Source organism: Schistocerca americana, chromosome 9 (genome assembly GCF_021461395.2).
Source record: "Schistocerca americana isolate TAMUIC-IGC-003095 chromosome 9, iqSchAmer2.1, whole genome shotgun sequence".
Taxonomy (NCBI): Eukaryota; Metazoa; Arthropoda; class Insecta; order Orthoptera; family Acrididae; genus Schistocerca; species Schistocerca americana.
In genome coordinates, this window is record NC_060127.1 from 181,754,997 (window position 1) to 181,779,389 (window position 24,393).

The window sequence follows — 24,393 nt, forward strand, 5'->3', positions numbered from 1 at the left end:
TGATTATAAGTGGACATGCGGGTAGCTAATTTACTTGAAATAAGTCTCGGAATGCCATTACGAAGCATTTATTAGGAAACACAGTAAAACAGCTACAATTTAACAGTCTGAAACGATTCACCCCAGGAAATTCACAAACTACATTTGGATGGTAAAGCTGTCACTAAGAATAGGCTCCACGCTCATCCTATCGCCGACTGGCAAGATTGATGCGGAAGGGAAATCGCTTGCTTACACCATAAAAATGGTTCAAATGGCTCTGAGCACTATGGGACTTAACAGCTTAGGTCATCAGTCCCCTAGAACTTAGAACTACTCAAACGTAATTAACCTAAGGACATCACACACATCCATGCCCGAACCTGCGACCGTAGGGGCGGCTCCAGACTGTAGCGCCTAGAACCGCTCGGCCACTCAGGCCGGCCTGGACTGTAAAATTTCGTAGCTCTTCGTTCATCTTCGCTAATTTAATAATAGTCATCTGTCTACTGAATTAGCTGCATAGCGATATTATGGTATTAAAGTTGTGATGACCCGTAGACTCCTAGCATCTAGTGATGACGGTCGCAGGTTCGAATCCTGCCTCGGGCATGAATGTGTGTTATGTCCTTAGGTTAGTTAGATTTAAGTAGTTCTAAGTTCTAGGGGACTGATGACCTAAGCAGTTAAGTTCCATAGTGCTCAGAGCCACTTGAACCATCTAGTGATGGAAACAACCTAATAAAAACCATCGATTTATTGGAGCATTATGTGGTGGTGGTTGGTGGTGGTCAGTGTTTAACGTCCCGTCGACAACGAGGTCATTAGAGACGGAGCGCAAGCTCGGGTTAGGGAAGGATTGGGAAGGAAATCGGCCGTGCCCTTTCAAAGGAACCATCCCGGCATTTGCCTGATATGATTTAGGGAAATCACGGAAAACCTAAATCAGAATGGCCGGAGACGGAATTGAACCGTCGTCCTCCCGAATGCGAGTCCAGTGTGCTAACCACTGCACCACCTCGCTCGGTAGGAGCATTATGTGTCGGTTGAATTATTCATTCATTCTTTTGACTGAAACCTAAAGCCTAAGGGAGCAACCGAATGGGAACAATCGAATTAATCAGCTGTAGTTTTAATCCATTCATTCATTCATTTCTTACTCCTGACACCAGTCAGTCTCTGTGTGCAACTGAATGAAAAGTCGTCACAATCCGGTGGTGTTTTGCGTACTGACTGAGTAATGCTTTCTTTTCAAGTGAAACGTCTTTAGTTTTTACGTTGGTTGAAGTGCGAGTTCATTCGTTCAATCGACTGAAAGCAGTTTAGTAGTTTAGTTATCTAGTTATTCCTCTGAGAGAAAGCAATCTGTAGTACTTTCAGAAGATGAAGTATATAAAGCAGTGGTAGTATTATACACTATAAACATTGCCCCAGATACACGTGAAGACATCTCAGTCGATACATACTCATTTAAATATGTACCAAAAGCCTAATTCTTGTTTTTCATTTTTTTAAACTGACGAACACATTGCTGTGTATTACATTGTCCCAGGTGCAATTAACATGTAAAGAATTAAAAAAAAAAAGCTTCATTGAGAGTTCAAAGATGAAATAGGAGAAGGGAGGAGGAGAGAGTTGCTGACAACGAGGTCATTACAGAGGTCAGCAAGCGCAGAAGTTCTCCGCTGCGTCGCGCACGCTCCACGTCACCGTCGTACTGCTGACTGGGCCAGGGCTATAGCCGGTGCGAGGAGGTGGCGTGTTGGCCGGTGCTACCGCGCCACCTCCTTTCACCGGCTGCTACCCTGGCACAAGTCCCGGCAATACCGCGCTCGCGCCTGCTACCGCGCCACCTCCTTTCACCGGCTGCTGCCCTGGCACAAGTCCCGGCAATACCGCGCTCGCGCCTGCTACCGCGCCACCTCCTTTGACCGGCTGCAACCCTGGCACAAATCCCGGCAATACCGCGCTCGCGCCGGCAATCGCGCCACCTCCTCGCGCCGGCTGGTCTCCTAGTAACATGAAGCCATTCTGCTGTTTCTTCCACAATGAAAAAAACATCGACTGGCCAGTCGGTTGTGGAAAACGGTCGGTTGGCCCATCACTACTTAGTATTAGCTGTATCAGAAGTGGGCTTTTAATATGTAACACACTCTAAGACAAAAATAATAATAATAATAATAATAAAAGAAAAATGACGCACCACGAGGGGAATTACCTGAATGGGATGGAAATTGGTAGACGATGTTGCGTACGTGTGTAGACAAACAACTGAGAACAATTTCAGAAAAATTGTGTCATTTATTCAAGAGGAGCTGCCTACGTTTCAGGAGATACTGCGGAGAGGTGTGGAATTTAATCCAGGACATTGGCGCATCGTCTGACCAGTAACTTTGCACCACCACCTCTCTTCCTTACCGGCCAAATAACGGCAGTGGGAACTATTTCCACCACCAGGATTCAAACTGGCTTACGTGTCAGTCGAGCTTCACCGCGCAAGCGTGCGTTAACGACCTTTTTTTTCATGTTGTTCGTTGCGTTTGGTAGGGGTCACATGGCATCCTTTCAAGTTCACCTTTGTTCCTTCCACCCAGTTCTTTACAAGGCAGTCAGCCCTCTGACCGAATTAACTGAGCCTGCGAGAATAGTCGTAATATTACATGTAGGTATTGTGTATGCGGAGTGTAGTGGAATGTTTGTGTTGTATGGTGATGATGAAACCAGGTGCCGGCTACATAGCTTAATCCTCGCGAAATGCATCAAGGAGACCGCCAAGCTAAACGTCCCTATCCGACGGAATGATCACCATCGTTTGGTATGTAAACCAGGACACTGGAGCAAAGTCTAGTTAGTGATCGAGAACTTTTCATCACAACCTCTCCTTGCCGATCAAATCCGGGAGTGAAAATATTTTCGGTTGTAAGGATTCGAACCGGCTTACCCAGCAGCCACCTTACCACATAAGCATGCCCTAGCGACCTAAGATATACAATCGTGTGCAACGTTAAGCCTTAGAAGACGTTCAGACTGTATCTATACCTAAAATGAGATACACCGGTACCTCCCAGCCAACCTAGCATCAGTAAGGTACTGTATTTCAGTCAAACCTCATTTTCAGCATCCGTAAACGCCTCAAATCAACAGAAACCTTTAGGGAGAGCTCGGCTCGAAACGAAAATAACCAATAGCATTTCAGGGTAGCGATACCCAATAGGATTGCTCGTTTCGAAAGAGCCGTGGCGCAGACATTTTTCTCATTCGAAAGTTACACACACGTGCGGTTTTGTCAGCAGATACGTATGGAATAAGTGTATTTTGCCCTGTTACTTTGTGCTGTGGAGTTGTCCGTGTAAGCAGTGAAATTTTTGTGTCCAACATGATTTTTCAGTGTCATGTGTGCGATAAAATCTATCCTAAAAAAGGAAATTTGAATAGACACCTGTTAGAGGTTCATGGACTGCAAATAGAGCAGAAAAAATTGTTTGTGTGCGCCCTGTGTAATGAAAGAAGTACTTCTGAAAAGTGCCTGTTTGAACATTTACGGTCGGCACATGAGGTAGATGTGAAATGTGAAATATTACATTTCAGCACCGCTGATGAATTTCAGAAGTGGAAGGAGGAAACTGAGCAGACAACGCTCTCAAAGTTCGTCAAACGTCGTGGTTCCCATGCTAAGGTTGATTCAGAAGTTGTTTCTTATATTTGTCACCGGTCTGGTAAGTTTGTGTCTAGAGGAAAAAACGTGCGATGTCTTAAATTGCAAGGTAGTAGTAAGATTGATGCATTGTGCCCTGCTAAGATGAGAGTAGATATGAAAAAGAATGGAACCTGCTGTGTGAAATATGTTTCAACCCATGTTGGCCACAAATCCGAGTTATGCCATCTGCAACTAACAAAAAGAGAAAGGGAAAGTATTGCTGCAGATATAGCAAGTGGCATACCATTCTCTGTCATATTAGACAAAATTCGAGATACAGTTGTAGATTCGAACTTGGAAAGGATACATTTGATTACGAGACAGGATCTACATAATATAGATCAGTCTTATAATTTGTCCTTCAAGTCAATAAGACATCATAATGATGCAATAAGTGTAGAAGCATGGGTAAATGAAGTAAATGGTGGAGACAGTCCTTGTGTGCTTTTCTATAAACCACAGGATGTAGTCCTTGATTCGTACCCACAATTAAAGCGCTCTGATTTTGCATTGATAATTATGAACAATGCTCAAGGCGAGATATTAAAGAAATATGGGAACGACTGCGTTTGTGTTGATGGGACACATGGTCTTAATGGATATAATTTTGAACTTATAACTCTACTAGTGCTAGACGATCTAAGACAAGGGTTTCCATGCGCGTTTCTAATATCTAACAGGAATGACTCCCAGATGCTGTCCATATTTTTCCAGCACATAAAGAGGCAGGTTGGATCAATTTCGCCAAATGTTTTTATGTCGGATTTGGCCGAGTCTTTCTTTATTGCATGGAATGATGTAATGGCAGCTCCAGCTATGCGACTTTATTGTACATGGCATGTTGATAGATGTTGGAGGAAGAATATCAAATGTAAGATTCAAGGTGTAGAAAAACAAGGTGAAGTATACAAGCAAATCAGAACTTTGATGCATGAGCAGGATGTAGATTCATTTGATGAGATGTTAAATATTGTGCTAGAGAGATTGGAATGTGATCCTGATACAGTTCAATTTGCCACATACTTCCGAGACAACTATGTTGGGAATGCAAATTCTTGGGCATATTGCCATAGATTGAATGCTGGAATCAATACCAACATGCATATAGAAAGAATGCATCGCACTATTAAATATATATATCTAGGTAGTAAATGTGTCAAGCGTTTGGACAAAGCTATTTTTGCATTGATGTCATTTGTGAAGCACAAGCTGTTTGACAGGCTTATTGTGCTAAATAAAGGTAAACTGACGAGTAAACTTAAGGACATTCGGCTTCGGCATAAATCAGGGAATAATATTAAGGAGGACTTCATTACTATGGAGTTTTCTGGTTGGAAAGTGCGTTCTTCTTCAAGAAGGTCAACAGATTATTTTGTATATGATAATGACTTTCAGTGCAACTGCAGATTGATGTGCATTAAATGCAGGGCTTGCATTCATAGGTATTCTTGTACATGTATTGACTATACCATCAAATGGAATATGTGCAAGCACATACATAGTGTTTGCCAGATTCAGTTAAAGCAGCAACCTTCTGAACACCTAAGAAATAGTGAAGTTACACTTACTGAGAGTGAAGATATTTCTGTTGTAGACGAGAAAACAGAAATACTAGCGGAGGTAACGAAAAAAAGTGTTAATGATTCTGTACCTTTGTCAGTCCAAAGAAGGGAACTTATCGCAGAGTTTTCTGGTATTGTATCTGAGCTGACCTCAAATGACTTGGAAACTGCTAAAAAAATGTTATCGTCACTAAAGGCAACTGTAGCTGTCGGAATGTTGCAGCAAAAACAGGCACCGCTGCAGATAGAAAGGAAACAATCACAAAAGATTTTACCTCAACGTAGACTGTACTCTACAAAGAAAAACAAAAGGAGTAATAATGCATCCCTGGTGCTACCAAATTCAGAAGAATCCAGTTTGATCAAATTATCTCTACTGGCAGACAAAGAAGATGCACTTGTGGGAAAAGGTATGTTACTAGTGCCCCCGCCCCCTTCCCCTCCCAACAACGTACATCCCTGCAGCAAAAAATGCTTGTAATGAAGCAGTCTGGTAAAATTCTACGTATGACTCAAGTGGCATAGTGTGCTGCTGATGGCAATGATCAATTATGAAGTAAATAATTAATGCTGTTCCTGTTCTCTAGTTGTCAGGTTCTCGTATGTACCCTTGTTTGCTCAGTAATTTAATTATCCTTGTAAAGCAAACATTTAGAACAAGTATTTACAAGAAACAAAATATACAGAATAAATAAACGGTCATTGCCAGTATCACAGCACCACGCCGCCTGAGCTATAAGTAAAACTTAACCAGTGCTCTATTATCTGTTAATGTCAGCAATCTAATATAATATACTGTTTGCAGGTTCAGCTGTTAAAAAGCAACCAACAATAAAAAATACAGAGGGTGTAGCAGGTCCATTCCCCATTACAGCATGTGCCCTACAGCACAGCCCGACGAATCGTGAGTATTATAAATCCAGGTATTAATGTACCTTTTTGTTATAAAATATCATTCTAGTTTTATGCCATAGTTCCTTGTAAGTTACAGCAATCCGGTTTGCAATTCTGCTTGCAGGCTCAACTCCCATGATTCAGCCAATAGCAAAACAGGCTGAGGTGGTATCTAGTCCGTCTCTCGCTACATCGTATGTGCTGAAACACAGCCCGAGGAATAGTGAGTACTATGAATCAAGATATTAGTGCACCTCCGTGTTATGCCATTGTTTATTTTGTCACAGCTCCTTATAAATTACTTACTGTAACTTAGTTTGCATTTCTGCCTGCAGGCTCAACTTCCACAATTCAACCAATACCAAAACAGGCTGTGGTGGTACCACATCCATCCATCGGTACAGTGCGTGTGTTGCTACACAGCTCAACAAATGGTGATTTTCTATGAATTCAGGCATTAGTGCATCTCTTTATTATAAAATGTTATTCCAGCTTTATGCTAGTCCCTTGTAAGTTATTTATAGCAATTTGGTTTTAAATGCTGATTGCAGGTGCTGTTCTCCCACATTTAAACCAGTGACAGGGCAGGATAAGATGGTATCAGTGCCTTCCCTTACTACAGCGCATGTTCTGCAACACGGCTATGGAATGGTATTATAAATTCAGGCAGTATTTGTGGATCCTTTCTGATCTGAAATTTTGCTTGTCAACTACAACCTTCCTTATGACATTTCATTTCTGATTTATACCAAAGACAAGTGTCCTTTTGTTTAATTGAAATTTTTTTACCACTTGTCGGACTGGTTTTTCTTCACAAAATATATTAGTACAAATATAGCTATATAATAGTGTGATACATTCTTTCTGTATTGATGATGTTATGGCCAATATTTCACATTACAGGCATAGGCAATTGTCTTGGTTACGAATTAAACTGTATCAGGATCACATACATCCTTGTTGTGAATCATGTTGTCTGCACTGGCGATTTGTTCACGTGTCCCAGTACACCTCGCACATGAAGTACACTTCACTAGGAAAATTAAAAAATGCTGTAACTTTTGAATCACTGCAGATAGGACGTAAACTCTTTCACCTTAATCCATAAGAAACACTACAGATTACATCCTTAATGGACATTACATGCAAGTTACACCAAGAATTATATTTAGCAATAGTTTTTAAATGAGGCTAAATTTCAGTCCATAGTCTTCCTTATAATAATATCATACACACTTTATTTACCCTCCTAACTAAACTTAAATTCAGAGAATCTTACCTTGCTCACTGAGGAGAAAGTGTCAGATGCAGTGAACACCAAATGAAAAGGCTAAATAAGACAATGCAGTGTGGTAGTCAGCACTCAGTATGATATAACCACCACTAGATATTGACATCTTCAGCCTTTAGAGCATAATTTCAAAAGTTTGATTAGTTGAACAATCTTTTTAGCTTGAAGTAAATGAAGTTGTCAACATAGAAAATACCCAACATTTTTATAATTTTCATTCAAGTTATGACTCACTATAAATAGATTTTTAAAACACAGGTTGGTTGTGAGACAGCATGGCTGTGATAGATGGAATGTGCCATACGGTATATAGGCAAGATTGTGAACTCACTTTGTATGAGTGTTTTTCTCCATAATTCTCTCCCATGCCGCTCAGATGTCTAAAAATGTACTCTTTGTGAAGACTGTCTCTGTAAGTTGAAGCAGTGACCAGCAACACAATATTCTGTTTACTCTTGATTCAATGCTTAACATATTCTGCAATTGACACTTATTACAAGTTAATAGCACATGCATAAGCCAACAGCGAATGTGTTAATTGCTAATATTTGAAACTTGTGAGTAGCTAAATGACATAATGCTAGTGTAATGGCTTCCTACTGCCCTCACAAATTATAAACATTAGTTTTTGAATTTTTTTTCCCCTTCACACCACTTTTCAGCACCTGATATGTGCTCGCAACATTTTTGCTGTTTGGAAAGGTTTTAAAAAAATTTATTTCAACACAGTTAGCCAAGATATTTTTAGCCAAAATAATCAAAGTTTAGTTCTGCTAGCTGCAAAGGTATGCAGTGAACTCTTTAAATGCTATTAGTAGACCTTACATGAGGATTGATTGTTGGGGGATATGGTAGTTACTTCATGCATTGATTATCTCTTTGTTCTGTGTTCAGGAGTGTAACAGGCTCGTACTGTATGTGATGAGACTAAAAGTTTTCCAATGAGAGTGTGGATGTGCAGTTCTTAACATACTAGACTTCCATTCGTTGGTGTGACAGTCAATTCCTAATCTAACAACACAGGTTCATTTTTTCACTATTTTTGAAACTCCCTCCAGACTAATAGCCAGAATGCTTCTTTTGAGAATTTAGGGATTTTTCCTCCTAACTTTGGATGCCTGTTTCGTTGTTAGCCGTTTCACCCTTTCAGTTACATATAATGGTAAAATTTTACTTGCGGTTCAGGTGGCGTGCTGTGCTGATGTCAACAGCGACCAACCATGAAATAAATAATTAATCCTGTTCCTACTCTATGGTTGACGTGTTCTTGCATGTACCCGCGTCTGCTCAGTAAATTAATTATCTTAGTAAAGCAAACATTTAGAAAAAGTGCTTACAAGAAATGAAATATTAGAGAATAATTTCCAGCACTGCACGGTCGTTGCCAACATCACCACACGAGGGCGCCTAAGCCGTAAGTAAAGTTTAACCCATATAAATGTGATATCTTCTTGTTTCCTCATTGTCATGCCACAAGGAGCATGAGTGCACCAGCTAATGCGCAGCAATAAGTTAATAAGTTACTTGTCCTGTGACGAGTCGGAGAATTAAAGTGCCATAAGATTACACCAAGCTTCCTGGTACGACAGTGGCCACCAATAGACACTGTAGTATTCGTGAAGATGAGTGTGTCAAGTTGACAGATTCTCAGTATGTCCTACAAATAATTATTTGATAGTGTGCACACTTGATTGTATTTGGGCCTAACTTTTTGTTCTTAGTATTGGTTACGTTGAGGCTTCTGTGCATCTCATCTCTACTGTGATTTTCAGAGCAACTGTATTACCTAAAGTTCTAATCCAAAGGTCCATTAATGTGGTTGCTCTTGAATCCTGTAGTCTAAGATTATCTTTTCACACAATTTCTTATGGTATTTCCAGTACTTGAGAAGGAACTCACAAATTGTTCATTGTTTTGAACACATATTATCCACTGCCCACTTACTGTTCCATATTGAAGCATAACTACTGTTTTGTAATAGGATTAGTTACATTTGGCTTGTAAATGTCATGTGACGTTACACATTGTGCCACAATAATCTTTACTAATCGTTAATTGTGTCTAAAATTAATAAAGTCTTAGCCCAACATTCCTTACTAGTTCCAAACTGTTTGCAGTTTTCACCACTGGCTTGTGAAATATACTTGATTACACTTTCAATACACATAAGGTACTAGAGCTACCATTGTGTGTCTGTGCCCAGTGCATGTCAGGAGAGCACCAAACTGGGCAGTGACTTTTAAGTATTTTATTTACTGCCAAAAATATGTCAATAAATGTGATCTTTAAAAACAAATAAATCACCAAAGTAAAAACTGAGATTAACCCATCTGGAACTGACAAACTTCCATTGCTCGACTGATTGCTGTGGGATGTTGACAGTTGGATAAAATGGTGTCTTTTTTGTCCTTCGCAACATATAGTGTAAACCATCATCCCATCCCCTGTGTTAGTCTCGCCTGCAAAGTTAACAAACATCCAAAGGTTATACTTGGCAGTATTACATTTCCAGATCAGGATGATCAGTATTTAAATTATGGTTTTCTCTACATATGAGGTGCAATGAGTCTTATGTCTTATGCTGATTTCTCTTAGACAGGTAACTTTTGAAACTGAATAAGCTCACTGCACTGTTAATGGTAACAACTTATTTATAGTTTCCATCAGATAATACTAACCTTACAAGAATTCTTGAGGTATAGTTTATGGGTTGAAAGGCTGTGGTCAGTGTATAAAACTACTACTCCAAGTGCGGGAGACATCTTCAGAGGTACAATTGTAGCTTCCATTCTACCTCGGAAGATGTCTCCCGCAGTTAGAGATGAAACGTCAGGAAGAAGTAATTTTATACATCAACCATGGCCTTTTAACCTGGAAATTTTGACTCAAGAAAATGTTGGCCATGAAAGTCTACATTGTATGACTTTACAAAAATTGTCACCTGCTGTGTCCCATAGAAGTAAATAGTTAATAGTAGTAATGTTTAAGCACATACTAAATAAATCAATTATATTCAGCAACATGTTCAAGCATATTATTTAAGGATGTATCATTCAAAATTAAGCACAATTTGTTTGTTTTCACTGAGAAAGAAATAGAACTGCACAAACAATGTATTCTACACTATGCTAATTTTTATTTTACCTCTTTGTGATGCTGTGGATTGGAAATAATACCTGGCAGAAGAGATATGGTGTGATTTGGATCCATTGTCTGAATGGAAATGTTGGTATACTTAAAAGCTTTATAGAAGAGGTCAGGACATGTCAAATTAGCAACAGATAAAATATTTGCGCACCGTTATTTCTAGATACTATTTTTGTACTACAATATGCTAAGAGGGCAAATTCTCTATATTGATCTGTTTCACCTTGTTCAAGTACTTAACACTATGTTGCCTACTATGTAGCATTTTGACATTGCATACAGCTAAACAAAAGGACACTTTCATTTTGGGAACTGCTTTTCAACAATGAAATTATTTCAGAGATAGTACTCGGAACCATTGAAAAAAGACTACATCATTGCCAGATAAGTAAAGCAAAATTCTGTCTCAAAAGTAACTGACAATAAGTAAATCAAGATAATTGTTGGTTTTTGTTATTTTTGGGGGGCTTTTAGATAAGTGTGTGAAGAACTGGATTGGTTGTATGCTATAAACGGCACTGGTAGACTGAATTTTGGAGCAACTATACCCTTGAAATGTCTATTATTTTGCCCTCGATTTGATGTTTCAGCAACCTGTGATGCCAGGAAACTCACAGATAAACTAAATCATGTGCCAGATGTCGAGCACCATTTTGTTTGGAAGTTCCATTGTTCTGTGTGCGAACAGTTTTGGAAGTTTGGATGAATCAAGTTTCTGAAACTGACTGGAAAGAAACTTAATTTTCAAAAACTAAGATTTTATTGCAATTCATGATACTGTGAAATATTTTTATAATTGCTGTACATTCAGCTAAAAGTTACAGTAAAATTTTCTTGTAAGTTATGCCTGCAGAAACTTTTGTACTGAATTTAATCTTTTCTTTTGGTTTATAATTTTGATTTAAAATCTATTTTCTGTTTATATATGAAGTTTCAATTGTGTATCTTAATATTTGTAGCTGATGTGTAGAATATTTGAAAACTTTTTTTTCACGTTCTGTATGTTTTGTACGTCACTGTATTACTTCATAAAGTCTATAAGATATGACGACGACAAATTATGAATGTAGTCTTAAAATTGTATTGATAAATCATAATTAAAAATGTAATATTTAAATTCCAATCAACTGTTTAATTTTTTCCCATAACATACTCAAAATGTAAATGTGTCCTGATGACCCTGGTGTATCTTACGTGTTGCAATGTTCAAGTAACAGGTAATAATGAGAGACAATTCGTATGAGTGACTGCATTGGCAGTGTAAGCTGTGAACGCAATTTCATGTTAGCAAAAGCAAGCATCATCTGCAGGGAACCAGCGACTTGGATATTGAAATTGTAGACCAGCCACAAGTTACATATAATTTTTCTTTATTTTGAGTAGTTTCATTCAACAAACGTGAGCAGCTTCATAAAATTGTGGCCAACAGCCACACATTACTTATGTCAGACTGTATACAGCACCGACGTCATACAAAAATAAAACAACAAATGAATGGACATCCATGTTAGTTTTTGGGATTTGAAATAAGTTGCTGATCTCGACCTGATACTTTGGCATTGAATAAAGACAGAATCAAAGAGCCTATGCTTTGAAAGGACCTTTTAATTTGCAGAATATTTCTAAAATTTTCCAGCTTGGAAGTTTTTGAATAATGAAGCAAAATAAATTTCTGGTAACATGAAACTCTTGCAGTTAGGTGGTTGTAACATGCATATAGTTCATTGCACTTTTAAAACTGGTGTGTCACAAACAAATTAGGAAAGACCACTATTTTCAGAGCCTTGTATTGTGTGTTTCACGATTTGCCTACGCGAAGGTGTCAATATACAGAATATATAGTGTCTTCAGGTTTTCCTTTGCAATTCTGTGGCACAAAATGGATTGTAAATGTGGCCCAACTAGCTTTTAAATTCTCCCACATCTAAGAACTTATATTTCTCAATTGGCTTAGAATTAAACTCTTACCTGATTCAGAGTGTTTGAAAACTCCATCTTAACAGTTGGAGACAAATTCTTAGGTCAAAAATTGGCTTTTTTTTTCACTGACAGCACATCCTTTCAAAAAATTTTATGTGATTTTCTAACTGATGTACCTATGGCTTATTTTTTGTGTAATGAGTTGTTCACTTGTACCACCTGATCAATGCAGCAAGTTGTCAGTTCAGACATTTTGCATAATCGTAAAATCCCTCGTGTAGGCTGACATGAAGAATGTTAAGAATCTGATCACTGCGCAATGCTTCGTGTATTTTGGATTTCACTGCAAAGGTACCAAAAGAAAGTTAAGGACTTGACTGACTGACATCTTGAGGCTAAAAGAAGAAATGTATTCCTGTATTATTGGTATAATACAAAAGCTACTTGAAGGCGAACCACTGAAATATAAACCTACTCATGCAATTTCATGTTTGGACCTATCAGCAGCATTAAATCAAGAAACAGCTGTATAAAGATTGAGATTATGACTTTAAATTCTCTTTCTGGTGAAAATTTGTGTTTGTGTCAAACAACAATTTGTCAATATTTGTAACGATGCTCATATTCAAAAAGAAAAAAAAAATTGGCATTTTTCAAAATAAGTGAAACTTGGTTGGATGAACCTCATTACATTGCCACAAAAGAATGTTGTAATTTTGTAGAATTTCTTAAAATGTCAGTACTTTGCCTGGAAATGCTGTTGTAGAAAGAGGTTTTTCAATAAACTGAATGTATTTCCAGAATTGATGCTCACTCTGTAGCAGCGTGTGCGCTGATATGAAACTTCCTGTCAGATTGAGAATGTGTGCCAGAGCTAGACTCAAACTTGAGTAGGCAGTGATGTACTGGCAGAAATGAGGTTGGGGTTTGAGTTGTACACGGGTAGTTCAGATAAGAGAGCACTTGCCCGAGTTCGAGTCTTGGTCTGGCACACAGTTTTAATCTGTCAGGAAGTTTCTGAGTGTATTGTTGAGAGTTAGAGTGAAAAGTATTCTTGCTCATAATGCTTGCACAGTGTTGACAATTTTAAAATCAACAGAAGTTTAATTCTGTCTATGTGTAATCCAAGTTGCTTGTACATAGATGACAAAAGAAGCAACTAAGTGAAACTGAAAAACAACAAGGACAAAAATTATCCAGAAAAGGAATGAAATCTAAAATTAATGTGTTACAATCCCTGAAAACAAAAGTGTCTGCTGAAGCACCTAAAATTATGTCAGAAATTGATGTTTGAGAAAGTATACATTGGTAAGTGTGCTACAGAATGGTCGGTCAAAGTCAAACATGCAGGGAGGCTAATGCAGATGGGCAGGGATATGCAGGGTGTATGTTGTACCTGTTACACACACTTTATCACTTGTCTCAACAGGCTTGATGGGATGAAAAATCAGCTTTCCTGACAAACATTCAAACTGCCACATCACCAAGTAATCATTGATGAGTCGCCACAGTTTATTCAAATATAGCTAATACACAGTTGTGTAACTTCATATTGCATAGTGTAGGTGTAATGACAATTTGCTGCAAAAGGAATTTTTTTTGTAAACAAATCAATGTAAGATTATGAATACCTTAACAAAATTCAATGAGAAACTTCAAGTTTTCTTTCAAGATTAACTGTAACATTCTACCATCATTAATCCATGAGATGTGACTGGATTTTAATCTCTCTGTTCTGTGTCACTATTTTCATGTACTGGCCATTTAACCCTTCAGTTGACCCTAATATGTCTGGCTTAAACAAACAGACAGTGTTGCATAAATGCAGCCATGTGACATTTTGATGTGCACTATCCTTCAGATGATCACTCCACTTGGTCAGTCATGCTGTATGTGGTGTACATCTTGACATGGTTCATATCGGACATCATATAATTTTAAAACAAACAATTTGTTCTTTCCAGTGTAGTATGTATGCCTAAACCCATACAGTAAATATAATACATGACAACATTGAATTTGAAAATTCAAATTTGGTGGCCACCCTGATGTTTGTACAAAGAATAAATTACTTTTCTGCAAATAGATTCTGAAATTATGTAAAGCCTCAGTTTCATTATAATAGGTAGCGGCCAAAAGCAAGGAAATGTCTGGCCATAGTGAGGTTTAACATGGCAAAAATTGGGGAAATGTGCCATTTCATTTTCAATATTTTCGTTTGCTTTTGTTATATAATTTAGAACACTCGCTCCCCACAGAATTTGAAACTATAGAATTACTGAAGTAATCTGTAAACTAATTTGTATAGCAATTGTCCTTAATCGGGCCGTCAGTGGTGCCTCGACCCTACTTATGTTAACCTACCATGGAACATGCCATATCCCAGTCAGTTTGCTGCACTAATTGTAACACTTACAGAACAAAAGCCACTAAATATTACATGCAGTACATGTGTGTGACGCTACAGTTAGGGAACGGGACAACTTTGCTTTACACCCTTTACGTGTAAAATCTTAACCACTTTCACTAGGCCCAAATATAATGAGAATTAAAACATGTCTAAAGTGCGAAAATTACGGAACAAACCAGAGTCGAACACCTTAATCTCAAAGTCCATTCTCTGTTGTGTACAAAATTGTTTCTTGTGATACGTGCTGACACTGCATACAACATAATGAGTTAAGTTTGTCACAGGAATAACTTTATTACCAATCTAGAGGGATATCGAAAAAGTTGCAGAAGTGGATGGCTTTGAATAAATCCACATGAAACTAAACTGAAACGTTCAAAGGAATTTTACATTGCAATGTTACAAATTATTTTTCTACCAGCTTTATGTGATTTTTTCGCGGCATATACACTGCCATTTTTTTGTTATAAGATAAATGATCATTTAATAACAAAATAAACACATAATTGTAGCAAGCAACAAAGTTCGTCAAGACAGATATTCATTAAACTAAGTGCTACAAGTTACAAAAATATCAGTGGATCTAAACAATACGTGAATGTTCCAGCACAATAAGCACACGCATATTAACAGAAGAATGTTGAAGATTAGGTGGGTGGATCACGTAACTAATGAGGAGGTATTGAATAGGATTGGGGAGAAGTTTGTGGCACAACTTGACTAGAAGAAGGGATCAGTTGGTAGGACATGTCCTGAGGCATCAAGGGATCACAAATTTAGCATTGGAGGGTAAAAATCGTAGAGGGAGACCAAGAGAGAGGGAGACCAAGAGATGAATACGCTAAGCAGATTCAGAAGGATGTAGGTTGCAGTAGGTACTGGGAGATGAAGGAGCTTGCACAGGATAGATTAGCGTGGAGCTAGCTGCATCAAACCAATCTCAGGACTGAAGACCACAACAACATTGACAATATGAACCACGTTATGTTTACCTCCCTTTTTTCACAAAAATAACAGCAGTGACAAAATACACCATTGCACTTCTTATAAAAAAGTAACGAAACATTTCACTAGTATAGTTGAAAAATCGTCAAAAAGCTGTTGCCAAACAGGTATTTTGTCTTCCTCTCCTAAGTAATCGTACCACTAAAAGACTGCCAGTGCAAGGAAAACAGGTATTTACTGATGATGCGTAATTTTGTTGCTGGTAAAAAGAGTTGTCAACACGTTTCACTTGGCCGCATGTAAAAACGGTAACTATCGTACTAACATTAGGAATTTCGCAGTAACTATGTTAACTGTCCATCTACATGTGAAAAGGCAACATGACAAGACTATTTGTTGTTAAAATTAATGCCAAATTTCAGCTATAAATGAGAAAACGAATAACTATCTTAAAAGATTGGCGCGTATGCAGTCCATGTTATTGAAGATGACATGTAAACACCAAAGATAAAGTTGTTCACGCCAGGTTCATCCAAAGCGAAGCAATCCTATTGGCTCTAGCCACCTTGAAATTCTATTGGTTGGTCTCGTTTCGAGCCGAGCTGTCCCCAACGGCAAGTCAAATCAACAAGTAGGCCATCTCTCGCCAAAAATCAATGTGCCTTCTGTCCGTACTTCTTCCACAACGACTGACTCATGACTCTCACCTATCGTTTTGCTCTACCAAAACTACTGTTTGGCAGTTTTGTTACGCTACATAAATAACCTAGTAAATGGTACGATTACCGGCAGCATTGCTAGAATTGGTAGGAAAATAGACGTGTAAGAGAGGAAATGGGAGCCCACGACTTCTCTCTTTTTTGTTTGTTTTGCGCATAATCAGAACCGCACATCATTCAATTTTAGTCCATTGTTTATTTTATATCCTTACGGAATATAAATTGTGTTTCATAAGTGTTAAAAATTAGTTATAGCGTAACTTCTGCGCTTTTATGTGACGAAAGCAATTACTTTTTATGCAAGTACGGTTTACATGCACAAACATAAAAAATATATGTCATTATTGTTGTTATTTTGTACGCAATAGAAAGTTGTTCGTCACGACCAAAGACAAGGGTTTCTTGTTATTGTTGATAAATGTGGCAGTTGTTTAAAGTATTGAACGATGTTTAATATACTTTCGTTTTGCTATTTTTTTTATCTTTTTCCTTTAGGAAATTGCGTTTTCTAACGCTGTGTAACAAATCTGTATTGTTTTCCATATTTTTACTACAACATTGCTCTGTTTCACATTACAAATCTGCAAGTTTCGAATAAAACCTGAATTCAACATTGACAATTTCCGTTTTGTCATAAATAGCGTTTATTCTTAAGGATAACTACGTACAACAAAAGTGTCCTGTTGCTTAACCAGCCCACTCAGTTTCTAGATGGTGCACTGCTTCCAGTTTTTAGCGAAACCTAGTAAGACGCTGATCTCATACGTAAAGAGAGCGATTGTTATGAGGTAGTGCCTGACAGGTATGCAACACATTCAGTATACTGGTAATGCGGGTATGGGCTTAACTGATCAGAGCTACTAGGAGAGGTACCATAGGCTACACTTACTTAAGGTAGTCCATGGTAACCTACAGTAGTTTTACCACTTTACTCTCACCCACCTCCTTTCCCAAAAATGAAAAATAAGACATTCACTGTCTTTGTACCTTCGATTTATGGAGGCCCTTAATGGTAGTTATGTTTCCTCTCAATGGTCCAAATAATTCACTTGCAATTAACGTGTCCATTGGATCACAATACGAGGTGTGGCTAGAAAAAAACCGACTAGTACTGGTGAAACAATAAAACGAATGCAATAAGGCTGAAAGTCGCGTGGCCTGTCACGTGACTCTCGCTCCGCCTACTGCTCGAGTTTCATCTGCCTCCTGCACTCAGTCTGCCCGTGGCGTCTGTTTTAAGTAGTTGACGTTTTGTCTGTGCGTCGGAAAATGTTGAGTGTACAGAAAGAACAGCGTGTTAACATCAAATTTTGTTTCAAACTAGGAAAATCTGCAAGTGAAACGTTTGTAATGTTACAACAAGTGTACAGCGATGATTGTTTATCGCGAACACAAGTGTTTGAGTGGTTTAAACGATTTAAAGATGGCTGCGAAGACACCAGTGATGACACTCGCACTGGCAGACCATTGTCAGCAAAAACTGATGCAAAACATTGAAAAAATCGGTAAACTTGTTCGACAAGATCGCCGTTTAACAATCAGAGCAGTGTCAGAGTTAACAGGAGTTGACAAGGAAAGTGTTAGGCAGATTCTTCATGAAAGTTTCAACATGAACAAAGTGTGTTCAAAAACGGTTCCAAAGTGTCTTACAATTGAACAGAAGGAACGCCGAAGAATGATTTGTTCTGACATCCTGGAAAACATTGAAAGTGATCCCACCTTCTTACAAAATGTTATTACTTGCGATGAATCGTGGTTTTTTACTTACGATCCCGAAACTAAACGCCAATCGATGCATTGGAAAACTCCTGGTTCTCCACGACAAAAAAAAAGCGCGAATGTCAAAATCGAAATTCAAGGCAATGATGATTGTTTTTTTTGACATCAAAGGGATTGTGCACATTGATTGGGCACCAGAGGGACAAACAGTGAATCAGCATTACTACATTAGCGTCCTGGCTACCCTACGTGAGCGAGTACGGAGAAAACGGAACGATTTGTGGAGAAAAAAGTCATGGATCCTTCATCAAGACAATGCCCCAGCTCACAGTGCGTTGTCAGTGAAGACGTTTTTCGCAAAACACAACATTTCCATCTTAGATCATCCACCCTACTCACCTGATTTGGCCCCCTGTGACTTTTTTCTTTTCCCTAAAGTCAAGTCAGCTTTGAAAGGAACAAGATTTGAGACTGTTGCACCAGTAAAAGAAAAAGCGACGGAAGTAATGTATGGACTTACCGAAAATGATCTGCAGCATTGCTATGAACAGTGGAAAATTCGTATGGAGCGGTGTAGAGACCGAGGAGGAGAGTACATTGAACGAGATAACATGAAATTGTAAATAATTGTAAATAAATGTTTTTTCCAGCATCAGTCCGGTTTTTTTCTAGCCGCACCTCGTATTTCTAACCAATCATATCTCCCACTTTTCTATTTGTAAGGTTTATGCCCACTACATATCTTATCACAAATTTCCATTTCCTCTCCTATATTTTAGTGTACAAACAATGCTGTGTCATACCACATACCACATGGTCAAGAAATACCAAAGATCCCCCAGCATCACTCATTCAAATCCTATGAGGTCATTATAATCCGAAAACAAGCTGTTACCACCAGCCTAATCTAAATTTTACCACCTACAATCATCGCATCATGTACCACTCACGAAGGCACTAAATTACCTTGCCTAACACTTTGTACTAACTACCTTAAACTTTGTCTTACTTCTAACAAAAGTATTTTACTGGGCAAACACGAAGAGTGTTGCCTCTATTCACATGTGTTTGCCAATACCACAAGTATATATGCACTCCCATTCAAATCCTTCTTGAGCATTGCACTCTGCACCCTCAATTTGTCCACTTGTCCAACTCTTCCTTCTTCTGCTCCACAATGAACACTTTCACAGATTTTGTATCTCCTATAAACTTAACATAAATCTCTGCCTCCTCACCATTGTTCCTAATACTCTTGTTCAGCTCAAACAAGTCACTGAGTGAAATAGCACACTGGAGAACAACAGTTCAAATCTGTGACCAGTCATCCTGATATAGGTTTCCTGTTTTTTCCCTAAAATGCTCCATGCAGATTCCAAGATGGTTCCTTTGAAAGGGTGAGGCTGATATCCTTCTGCACCCTCAGAACAATCTACTCTTATGCTCCATCTTTAATGACCTCAATGTCATTAGGGCATTAAACCCTAATCTTCCTTCCTTCCTCTCTTTTTCAATGTGGCACATGGTATAAAATGTTAGGTAATTATTACTAATACCAGGACTAATGATCAACACAATCCAGTAGTTGCGAACTGTACGCCTATGATATAAGTAACAACTCCTTTCTCCACTTAGATATGAACTTAATAACTAGTTAATTAACATAATTCCAACCTTCTGTTCATTAATTTTAATGCAGATTTACTTCACTTAGAACTTTCTAGAAAGTTCACCTTATCTCCAGTTCCTGGAGTCAGGTATTATTATTTATTTAAAACAGAAATTTTAAATGTACAATAATCTGCCTTACACACAGACAGCGAACAAATGTTAATAAGAAAAATGAAAAAGTAGTTAAAATGTAATTAAAAACTGTTATAAGATGGTTGGTTGGTTGGTTGGTTTGGGGAAGGAGACCAGACAGCATGGTCATCGGTCTCATCGGATTATGGAAGGATGGGGAAGGAAGTCGGCCGTGCCCTTTCAGAGGAAACATCCTGGCATTTGCCTGGAGTGATTTAGGGAAATCACGGAAAACCTAAATCAGGATGGCCGGACGCGGGATTGAACCGCCGTCCTTCCGAATGCGTATAAGATTGTAATTTAACCATTGTTGTAATCATATCAGAAGTTTCCATGGGTTATGTAAAATATTTTGTTGTAGTAAAGTTATCACGAAAATAAATTTCCAATTGTAACTTCATTTAAGTAATTGAGTCGACAATCATTTGTAAAAGTTTGACTTTTTATACTTAATGGTTCAATGGCAGAGGCCACATGAATTAGTACAGAGTCAGAGTGTAGTTAGCTTTTTAAGGCAGTCTTGAGTAGTAGTTCTCTGTTACTTAGTTTTTGTGCAATATGAAAAACTGTGTTTAGAACTTGAAATGTGTAACTCTATGAGGACTACTGAATGTGTGGCTCATGATTATTATCAAGAATAGGGATTTATTTCAAGCAATAAAAAAGACTTAAATAGAACCAGGTCTTGGGTTACTAATAATCAGCAATATGTCCAGACAACAGTAATTTCAAGTGCCAAGGCCTCAACAGCCAGAGACAATGGTTATGTCTGTGAGTTGTGTTTATATGAATGTGTGTGCATGTGTGTTGCCTACTTCAGAAAAAGGTCTTTCAGCCAGAAGTATACTTGTTTAGCACTGATTTTGTTGTGCCTGTCTGGGACTCAACATCTCCACTATATGGTGAGTAGGCAGCTACCCTTTTGATAATATTATCAAAGGCAAATAAATTCCACTAAAAAATAAAAAAATTCATTCTGCACCATCACCTGCTGCAATTAACTCTCAGTGATGTTCATTGGCTTGTTACAATCAAATCATCTTAAAAATAGTAGCTATCAGTTGCTTCTAAAATTTGACCTCTGATTTACAGTTGTATGGTCAGATTAGAAATTTCACATCAACTAGGTGATGTAGTAAAGTGTTTAGCACACTGGACTCTCATTCTAGATGATGGCTGTCCAAATCCCCATCCACCCAAACAGATTTAGGCTTTTTTTGATTCCATTAAATTTCTTATGGCAAATGCCAGGATGGTTCCTTTGAAAGGGCGTGACCTGTTTCTCTTCCCAACTTTTTATGGCCCAATGTTGTACTCCATCACTAATTGTCTTGACATGAGAGGGACAGACATTAATCCCTAATCTTTCTTCCTACAAGTAACATCTCCCCAACCTTATATCTGTACAGATTCAGTCTCTTATCCCAATGGAACTTCAGTCAACACCAACTGTCTCACCACAAACAAGTCCCACCACAAACAAATCCCACCACAAACAAATCCCACTAATTTCCCATCCCAGCAAAACTTAAACAAACCTACAATTAATATTATCTTGAATATTTTGAAACATATGTGCTTTAACTATTTTCTGTAAGTTCTAAAGCTACTGGTTTTGTTTTAAGAAGTCGCCTAGCACAAGAATGGGTGTCTGCTCTACTGTGCAAGGAGTTGTTCCAAGTGGCCCAGTGTCCATGCTGTTTCACTGCCATTCACTCACTCATTCATTCATTCAATGTTCCATAGATTCTATCAAGAGAGAACATCTTCTAGAGCATGAAACAAGTCACAGTATATATCAGTAAAAGTCAAGGAAATCATAAGAATTTAACCAGTATGCTGCATTAACAATACACTGTAGCTATATTGCTTTAAGCGACTCATGCCTACGGTATCTAAATTCAATCAAATCAAAAATGAAAATTCTACTTTGGAAAAAGCTACTGCTTGCTCAGTTGTATTAGATAGTTGTGGCTAATCCCCTACTGGCGGCATGATATTTTCTTGATTGCAATGCTATTTTCCAAAGAAAATATTTATTTGCATCTCTAAATAGTGAGTTAGATTTGATCTGATGACTAGTGCCCCTCCCCATGTCCAGGAAGCAGACACCTTAATGGCTTTCCTGGCATGTCTGAGTCATAACTCCAGTACATTACTATTTGAAGAGTGCAGGATGAAAAATTGAATAACTCAAAGTTCTTAGTTGTTATAGGGAAACAAAATTTTAAAGTCTCATTGCTCATAACATTTCAGTTTCTCATGTTACTTTATTTATTTTTATTTAAGATGGTAATAAAAATATTCCAGAACATTATTGTGAAATTACATACATCTGAATAAGGTGTACAACAATACAATGTATTTTTATCATAAATTCAACTCATATAGAGGAAAAAATGTGGCAACTTCACAACATATTGCCAGTAGCTGCTAGATTTCAAACACTTAACCACTTATTTAAATTCTCATTCAAGTGAATTATTTAGTTTAATATTATAACCATTCAGTATGAAATATTTCTCTTTTCTTTTTCAATGCATGGTACAAATGCAAAAATAAAACACGTTTAAGCTTCACTGTGGCAAGATCTTTCCAAGCCCTGGAAATCTTTGTATTTCTCAGCAGATATTTTAAGATAATTTGTAAAATAATCTAATAACTCAATTAAAATTGTTGTGATACTTAAGAAAAATAGAAACTCACTGTGTGAAATGAAAAAAGTTCAATACCTATTGTTGTAAGTAGACCATTCACCTTTATACCAATAAGATGGGGGGTTGAACTCACCCTCTCTCAAGTTGGTAACTTATCTTTTCTTTCCAGGAAGAAGTAACGTTGCTTGCTCATAACTCCATTGTGGCTTCTTCTAAACTGAACAAGTGTTGAATTACAATGTGACTTCCAGATCTCTCACTGGCTTGGGTTGGAAAAGAAGTCTCTTCTTGCATATTTTATTATCCAGATGTCCTGTCCACCGTTAGGCTATTTCTGGCTGCTTCTCAGCATCAATGGCAAAGAGTGCATGTGTGAATTCCAGAAAACTTAACTTGATACCACTCCTGAGCTTGGTCAATCATACCAATATTTTTGTCATATTTGTGGTACAAATGACTTCTTATGGGGAACATCATCTTCACAAAGACCAATCATATTTCTGTGTGGAGTAGATCATGATGGAATCAGAACACAGTGCCACTCTTGTTTTGCCCTGTGCAGGAGTCACAAAAGATCTCCACATGTCTGACTTCTGGTTCAGAAAACTGTGAAAACAATAATGAAACTTCATCTGCTCCTTCTTGTCCTGCACTGTGGATTCATATAAAAACAACTATCCCCTGGTGATAAAACAAAAACATTGAAAACAAATACACACAACTGTCATTTATAACAAACCTCATTTGTCTTTATATTTGAACAGGGAAATTTTTGACTGTAATCCATAGTTATTGCAACCTTAGATGAGTACATTTGACATTTCTCCTGTGCTTTTTTATGCCTGTCATAGACCACTTCTTGCTTTCTAAGATGCAATTCATGGGGTGTTTCATTAGATTGAAGTTCAAAATGAAGCCATATTTTCTTTTCAGCAGATGATGTTGAAGCCAGTTGCTTCCCCAAATTTTTCTTTTTAACTACATTCTCAGCACAGGAACCACAAGTATCAGGCCATGGATTTCCAAAATTTACATTAAAATCTACATTGAATATCGTGCAGCATGTTTCATATAATACATTCTTGTCTTTAAATTTCTCCTGAATTTATTTATTTATTTATTTATTTTTAAATTCTTATTCGAGAGCTTGAGTAGCTGGATTTTTTTTCTGTGTTTCTCAAACTGCAGTGGCTGTTTCATGGGTGCACATATGTACTTCTTAGATAGTTCTTTTAAGGGTAATACAAACACTGAATTTACAAGATGCTCCTCAAAACTGTTCCTCCTGCTCTTCTGTTCTGGCATGCCTGTGCTGCACTGGGACCACAGCAATTAAACGGCTTAAATAAAGGTTTATTTCATCGCCATTTTCAAATTGGTTCATCTTCTTAATAAGATTCCTTTTGTTTTCATTGCTGACAATATCAAAATAATTATTTTTACACTTACATGATTTCTCCACTTTCATGTGGTCACAGTCTTAATCATTCTGAAGCAGTACTAATGCTATCAAACTTCCTTTCTTTAGTCACCTTCTCCAAAGACAAACTGTATTTTTCTTCATGAATAGATGGGTCAGTGTCTTCATTATTCATAACACAGTACTGGATTAAACTTCCTTCATAAACTCCACAAAACAAACTAAAATGG

The 24,393-nt window shown here is 37.8% G+C and overlaps 1 protein-coding gene and 1 non-coding gene across 5 annotated transcripts; one reads left to right on the forward strand and one right to left on the reverse strand.

Moving 5' to 3' along the window:
• Nucleotides 1-930: 930 nt before the first annotated feature.
• On the reverse strand, nucleotides 931-1,003 carry Trnaa-cgc. Its single transcript has one exon. It is a non-coding gene; the product is annotated as a tRNA-Ala (tRNA).
• Nucleotides 1,004-3,232: 2,229 nt separating this feature from the next.
• On the forward strand, nucleotides 3,233-11,579 carry LOC124551313. Of its 4 annotated transcripts, none has more exons than XR_006967811.1 (6): nucleotides 3,233-3,328; nucleotides 6,044-6,142; nucleotides 6,257-6,355; nucleotides 6,468-6,566; nucleotides 6,684-6,783; nucleotides 11,161-11,579. XR_006967811.1 is itself a non-coding variant. In XM_047126323.1 (6 exons), the coding sequence occupies exons 1-3, from the start codon at nucleotides 4,604-4,606 to the stop codon at nucleotides 6,294-6,296; spliced, it is 1,203 nt and encodes a 400-aa protein (XP_046982279.1). In that variant the 5' UTR covers nucleotides 4,503-4,603; the 3' UTR covers nucleotides 6,297-6,355; nucleotides 6,468-6,566; nucleotides 6,684-6,783; nucleotides 11,161-11,579. The 4 variants fall into 4 exon arrangements, 3 of the variants coding, with proteins under 3 accessions (XP_046982279.1, XP_046982277.1, XP_046982278.1); XM_047126323.1 differs by lacking the exon at nucleotides 3,233-3,328 and adding an exon at nucleotides 4,503-5,648 and having other exon boundaries at nucleotides 6,044-6,161; XM_047126321.1 differs by lacking the exon at nucleotides 3,233-3,328 and adding an exon at nucleotides 4,503-5,648 and having other exon boundaries at nucleotides 6,224-6,355.
• The last annotated feature ends 12,814 nt before the right edge of the window (nucleotides 11,580-24,393 follow it).